This window comes from Dromiciops gliroides, chromosome 3 (assembly GCF_019393635.1).
Source record: "Dromiciops gliroides isolate mDroGli1 chromosome 3, mDroGli1.pri, whole genome shotgun sequence".
In the NCBI taxonomy this organism is placed as follows: domain Eukaryota; kingdom Metazoa; phylum Chordata; class Mammalia; order Microbiotheria; family Microbiotheriidae; genus Dromiciops; species Dromiciops gliroides.
Genome location: NC_057863.1, coordinates 610,427,292 through 610,434,442, shown reverse-complemented (window position 1 = coordinate 610,434,442; position 7,151 = coordinate 610,427,292). Strand labels below are relative to the sequence as shown.

The 7,151-nt window shown below is 43.8% G+C and overlaps 1 protein-coding gene across 1 annotated transcript in view; it reads left to right on the top strand.

Annotated features, from left to right (window-relative positions):
* Positions 1–6,047: 6,047 nt before the first annotated feature.
* KDM1A (lysine demethylase 1A) overlaps positions 6,048–7,151 on the top strand; it is a 79,876-nt gene continuing 78,772 nt past the window's right edge. Inside the window, 3 exon segments of the mRNA XM_043995073.1 lie at positions 6,048–6,214; positions 6,216–6,259; positions 6,262–6,638. Coding sequence (XP_043851008.1) covers positions 6,186–6,214; positions 6,216–6,259; positions 6,262–6,638 — 450 coding nt within the window. The 5' untranslated portion in view covers positions 6,048–6,185.

The following is a 7,151-nucleotide window of genomic DNA, read 5'->3' as shown; positions in this document are numbered from 1 at the left end:
AATTTTTTTTTTTTTAGTGAGGCAATTGGGGTTAAGTGATTTGCCCAGGGTCACACAGCTAGTAAGTGTTAAGTGTCTGAGGCCAGATTTGAACTCAGGTACTCCTGACTCCAGGGCCGGTGCTCTATCCACTGCACCACCTAGCTGCCCCTCCTGCTTTCTTTTTAATCTTGGTTACTTTAGTTTTATTTGTACAGAACCCTTTTAATTTGGCATAATTAAAATAATTCATTTTACGCCCTGTAATGCTCTCTTTCTCTTGTTTGTTCAGAAATCTCTACTTTGATTGTGGTAGATGAAATGTAATAGAATGCTACTGTACTATAAAGAAAACAAATTCACCAAAGCACAGAAGACTTATGTTGCTTTGATTAGATAAAAAAAAAAAAAGCCAATAGCTTTGAGAGGTAATTCAGATCTATACCGAAGGATGTTATTAGACTCAAACGAGATAATGGCAATAAAGCAAATCTTAATGTGCTATATAAATGCCAATCATTAATACTATTATTTAGTAGTAGTAGTAGTAGTAGTAGTATTTATTAGAAGTAGTTTACAGTCACCAGACCTCCAGTCTGGCAATGACTTCATTGCCTGAGCCTTCTATTGTATTTCTGTTGTGCTTAAGAAATGTTTATAGATCATTGCATAGGGTGAAAGTATGCACACACACTTCTTTTAAGTTTGATCTGAATTATTAATACTTTCTTAAATCTAGGTAATCACCAAAGTGATTAATTCAGCCCTGAGTTATAATGATTGCATTTAAGAGGTATGAATGTTCAGACTGTAAATGTAATAACTGCTCTGACAAAGTGGTTAGAGCTGACTAACTCACCCCCCACCCAGACTATGCCCCAAAAGTCATTAAACTGCATACAGTTTAACATGGTGATACCACCAGTAGGTACATAGCCCAAATACATCTGGAAAGAAAAAATCATAGCTGTGTTTTGTTGGGGGTTTTTGGTGACAAAGAAATCCAAACAAATTGGGTGCCCATTAATTGGGCAATGCCTAAACAAATCATCCTTGACTGTGAATGCAATAGAATGTTATGGTGCTGTAAGAAATGCCAAGTCAACATCTTAGGCTCTCAGCTTCTTCCCCTCTAAAGAGTTTGAAGTAGATGATTTTTCCAGCTTCCAACCCATAACCCAAAGATCTTTACCACTTCTCTGAACACCCAGCATTTGTTCATACGCTCTTTTCTATTTAGTTGTATCTAACTGGTTGGCCTCAGGCTTACCTATTTTCTTTTTTAAAATTTATCTAATGAGAAAATTTCTAACTTAAAAATCACATTCATTTTGTAAAATTTTGAGTTCCAAATTCTCTCACTTCTCCCAGCCCATTAAGAAGTCAGAGAAATGAAAAAAAAAAAAGAAAAAAAAGTCAAGAAATGCAATATTGATCAAAGCATGTGAAATCATGAAACATATAAGCCATGTTGCCAAAAAAAAAGGGGCAAGACAAACAAAGGCTTATCTATTTGACTCTGGTTTTCTATGTGTTTCTACTTAGTTTTGCAGAGATGAGGCTATTCATTTATCCCTTTTCCTTCTGGTTCCTTCCCTGCAGAACAACAAAGGGTAGATATTCCGTGGTATTGATGGCCCTCAATATACTTTTGATTTAGTAACTCTCCATCATGATTATACAATTTTCTAGCATTCATTTTCCTGTTGGTACTGTCCAATGTGTGATCTTTGTCTAACAACCAATCATTTGACATACTATTGAAGTAATTGAACATATCCAGGCTGACATCCCCACTATAAATAAAACCTCAAGATATAAAGAAGTTGTAGCTAAAAGGGGGTGACTTGAAGGTTCTACTTAAAGAAAAGAGTTTGTTTCATTGAGCCCCCAAAGGTAATGAATAAGGAAACCTTATTTCATGGGAGAATTTTGTTCATCACGAAACTTGGAAGTATTCACCTCCAGTCATTCTAGAAAAAGTGAATAAACCTAGGGGGTAGCTAGGTGGCTCAGTGAATAAAGCACTGGCCCTGGATTCAGGAGTACTTGAGTTCAAATCCAGCCTCAGACACTTGACACTTACTAGCTGGGTGACCCTGGGCAAGTCACTTAACCCCCATTGCCCTGCAAAAAAAAAAAAAGTGAATAAACTGTTCATTCCCTTTGAGACAATGATTACAGCACTATGTGGGAATACCCAAAGAGGTCAAAGACAGAAAGAAAGGTTCCACATATACCAAACTATTGATAGCAGAACTTTTTGTGATACAAAAACCAGGAAACAAGTAGATGCCTATTGAGGGGGGGTGTGGCTCAGGAAATTATGCTCCATAAATAAAATGCATTATTATTGAACGTAAGAAATAATAAACTTGAGAAAGTCAGAGATATAACAGAGAACTAAATCTTTAGACCATTTAAACTGGTGTCTTCTAGTAAGCCATTTGCCTTACCAATGTCATTTGTTTGTTTTTATAATTTCTAAGCTTAGCCCACATGAACAGTATTTTTAAAAATATACTGTCTTAGGGGCAGCTAGGTGGTGTGGTGGATAAAGCACTGGCCCTGGATTCAGGAGGACCTGGAGTCAATTCAGATTCAGACACTTAACACTTACTAGCTATGTGACCCTGGCAAGTCGCTTAACCCCAATTGCCTCACCAAAAACAAAACAAAACAAACAAAAAAAAACTGTCTATTCTCATTACCTCCCATTACTGGTAAAAAAAAAAAACCAAACCAGCAGTGTCTTTTGGTAACCTGTTTTCATAGTAGTTCTTGATCTCTTGTGAAACAAGAAGCTGTAGCATGGGTAGAGGTCACACCCTGGTAAAACAATCTCATGAGATAGACTGAACTAGGTTGAGGGGTAACCAATAGACCTGAAACCTGTCAGAGTCAGGGGGGTGTCTACCCCAAGCATGTGAAAGAAGTCCCTGGCAGAATGGGCTGAGGAGAACAATTTGTACCAATGCCCATGAGGATAGCTGAAGTAGGTGCTGTGGTGCCTTACAGCTTGGTCATGGAAGATACCAAGGTCACCTGCTACCCCCCTCCCCCCATCACCAGTCTTGTCACTGGATTCTGAAGAGAGAGTGAGGCCGATGATTTTTGCAATTTTGGCTCATTTAAATCCAATTCATGCATCAGTCAAGACATCACCCCGTGATATCATTTGTCTTCTTTGAACAACAGCATGCTTTTGATGATTCTTTCCTTTATTCTAGGCCCCAGAGCACTCCCCGTCTCCTCCAATTTTATCTCCCCAGGGAGTCTGTAAGGGCAGCTAGGTGGCTGGAGTCAGGAAGACTCCTCTTCCTGAGTTAAAATCTGGCCTCAGACACTTATTAGCTGTATGCCCCTTGGCAAGTTACTTAACCCTATTTGCCTCAGTTTCCTCATCTGTCAAAGGGCTGGAGAAGGAAATGGCAAATCACTAAGTAATTCTGCCAAGAAAACTCCACATGGGGTTATGACTGAAAAACGACTCAACGACAACAACACTGATGTCCATCCCACTCGACCCCATTCCCTAAACTTCACCAAATCATTTCCTCATTTTCCCTCTTTTGACTCAGTTTCCTCAAGTTAGGGAGGTTCGACTAAACATTGTTCTAAGGTCTCTTTCAGATCTGATATTCTATGTTGTAAGGCAGGGATCAAAGGATAAATTTCAAGGTGTTTGTGAATATGAATGGGGAAAATTAATCTTTATTTTCACTAACCTCTCACTGAAATTTAGAATTTCCTTGAATTATTTAAAAATATTATTCTGAAAAGAGGGTCCATAGGATTCACCCTGCTGCCAAAGGGATCTGTGTAATACAAGAAAGGTTGAGAACTCCAAGCTGATCTGAAAGAGATTCTTTTTAAATCATAAAAGTATTTTATTATTTTCCAGTTACATGTAGAGATAGTTTTAAACATTTGTTTTTATAAGATTTCTAGTTCCAAATTTTTCTCCCTCCCTCCCTTCCCTCCCCCTCCCCAAAACAGAAAGCAATCTGATATAGGTTATATATGTACAATCACATTAAACATATTTCTGCATTAGTCACATTGTGAAAGAAGAATCAGGAAAAAAAGGGGAAAGACAAAAAAGAAAACAAAATAGAAACAGTATTGTTCAATCTGTATCCAGATTCCAGCGTTCTTTTTTCTGGACATGGAGAGCATTTTCAATGAGTTCTTTGAAATTATCTTGGATCACCATATTGTTGAGAAGAATTAAGTCTATCACAGTTGGTCATCACACAATGTTGTTGATACTGTGTACAATGTTCTCATGGTTCTGCTCATTTCACTCAGCATCAATTCATGTAAGTCTTTCCAGTTTCTTCTGAAATCTGCCTGCTTATCATTTCTTATAGTACAATAATATTCCATCTGAAAGAGATTCTTAACTTTTTTGGGTGTCATGGATCCCAGTTCAGTTAAATTCATGATACTTTTAAAGAATAATGGTTTTCCTAGAAAGACTTAGTGGACTGATGCTGAGTGAAGTGAGCAGAACCAAGAGAACATTGTACACAGTAACATCAACATTGTGTGATGATCAACTGTGATACACTTAGCTCTTCTCAGCAATACAATGATCCAAGACAATTCCAAAGGACTCATGATGGAAAATGCTCTCCACATCCAGAAAAAGAACTGTGGAATCTGAATGCAGGTTGAACCACACTATTTCTACTTTTGTTTTTTGTTTTCTGTTTTATTTTTTGAGGTTTTCCCTTTTGTCTGATTATTTTTTTACAACATGACTAATGCAGAAATATGTTTAATGTGATTGAACCTCTATCAGATTGGCTTTCTGTCTTGGGGTGGGGGAGGGAAGGGAGGGAGAAAAATTTGGAACTAGAAATCTTATAAAAACAAATGTTGAAAACTATCTTTACATGTAACTGGAAAAATACTTTTATGATTAAAAATAATAATGGTTTTAAATGACTGAAGGAAATACACATTTCAATTAAAGATTCATAAAAATTAAAATGAATTTTTTTCCTATTCAAATTCATGAATTAAAATCTATCTACAGACCCCAAAGAGGGGACCCTGTGGAATTCAGGCAAAGAACCCCTCTTCTAGGTTGCCTTCCAGCTTTGATATTCTATATTCTAACATTTTATGCAGTGGAATGTCTCTCAACACAGCAATTTTTTATTTCTTGTCATGAGGTTACTTCCTTCCATTTCTGACATTCTATTCTCTGTCACTCCATGTTCTAAGGTACCTCTTAGCTTTGACATTCTATATTCTAAGGTCTCTTCATTCTCTGGTCGCCTATCCGTTCTATTTTCTAGAATACCTCCTATCTCTAACAATATGTGATTTCCTCAAAGTCACCATAATTTATCCCTCCTTTAACCTTCTGTATCCTTTTTTTGTTTGTTTGCACCTCAGTATTTAACCACATCGTCCGTGTGGATTTACTTAATTGCCTATGCTTTTCTAAGTCTTCTCCTCTTAGGTTCTAGGTATAAGTTCCTTCAGGACAGACTTCATTCTTTTATTTCTTTGAATCTCTCAGGTGCCTCTAGCAAAGAGAGAGGAAGAGAGAGGCTAAATAAATTAGCGGCGGACTCGCGAGGGTGGCAGATTTCCCCTCACTGGAGGGCTTCGACTGCAAGTCAGGTATTTGGGAGAGGTTATTCCTATTCAGTACAGGTTTGGATGGACTACAGAGGCTTTGGGATTCCAGAGCCCTGTAATTCTGTAAATATTTCGTACAGTGGACTCCTTCTCGAAATCGGAATAATCCCGGAATCCCACCCTCTGGATTCAAGACGTGGAGGGCTGCATCAGCCTCAAGGCGGTCAGGCAGGCCCTGCTTTTCCACCTGGGAGAGTTTTCCTTAACAGCTGCCAATTTCAGAATCCAGGCAACCAACCCTGGAAGCAAAGACAGAAGAGGCGCGGATGAGTCCCTCCTGCCGCCAGGAGACACTCTAGAACAGGACCGGCACGCGCCGGTCCCTTAAGAGCGCTCTCCCTGGTGCGCCGCCGCTCTACGCGGCGACGCGACGGCTCTCTGGGGCAAGCGGCCAGAGCGTGCGCGGCGCCGCCGCCGCCAGTGTGTTGGACGCTTTGTCCGGCGTTGGTCGGGTACGCGCGGGCAGGCCCGAGGCAGCGGCGGCGTTTGCGGTGACCGTAGGGGAGCGAGCGCGCGCGGTCTCGGGCGGTCTGTGAGGCGGCGGGGCCATGCAGACTGGGAAGAAGGCGGCGGCGGCTGGCGGCGGCTGCGGCGGCGGCAGCGGCAGCGGCGGCGGCGGCGGCGGGGCTGCAGCCTCGGGGGCCGAAGCGGGCTCGGGGGCCGCAGGCGGCGCGGAGAACGGCGCCGAGGCAGCGGCGGCCGTGGCGGCGGCGGCCGTGACCACGGCGCCCCCGGCCGCTGGGCTGGCGGGCTCGGCTGAGGCGGGACCCGGGGCCGGGGCCGGAGCCGGGAGCGGGTCCGGGCCCGGCGGGGAGCGCACGCCCCGCAAGAAGGAGCCGCTGCGGGCCTCGCCTCCCGGGGGCCTGGCGGAGCCAACGGGCCCAGCCGGAGCGCCGCAGCCCGGCCCCGCCGGAGCGCCGGGACCTGCCGGGACGCCCATGGAGACGGGCATCGCCGAGACCCCGGAGGGCCGCCGCACCAGCCGGCGCAAGCGCGCCAAGGTGAGTGAGGCCGCCGGCGCCCCTGGGCACCTGAGCCCTTCCTTCCCCGCCCCCCCCCCAACCTTGGAGACCCTGGGAGACTCCCCATACCCACCCTCCCCAAGGAGACCCTAGTCCGGCTTGGAGATCCAGGGAGACTTCCTCCTCCCCCGTGGAAATCCAAGGAGACCCACTCTCCCCACCGAGACCCCACCCACACCACCAGGGAGGTACAGAGATACCCCCCCCACACACACACACCAGCCCTTCCTAAGCAGACTCTCCTTCACGATAGTGACCTAAGGCGATCTCCCCCCAACTCAGACCATTCCTCCCCTAGCATAGGGACTGAAAGTGACTCCCCTCAAACCAGGCCGCTTGTAATCCAGTATTCAGACCCAGGGTGATGCCCCAGAACCATGCCACCTCCTCCCCAGCATTCCCTCTTGTCCTTAGAATGAATGAATCAGAAAGTATTTGTTAAACATCTACGGGCCAAAGCCCGTGCTAGCTACTAGAGCTGTAAACACGATA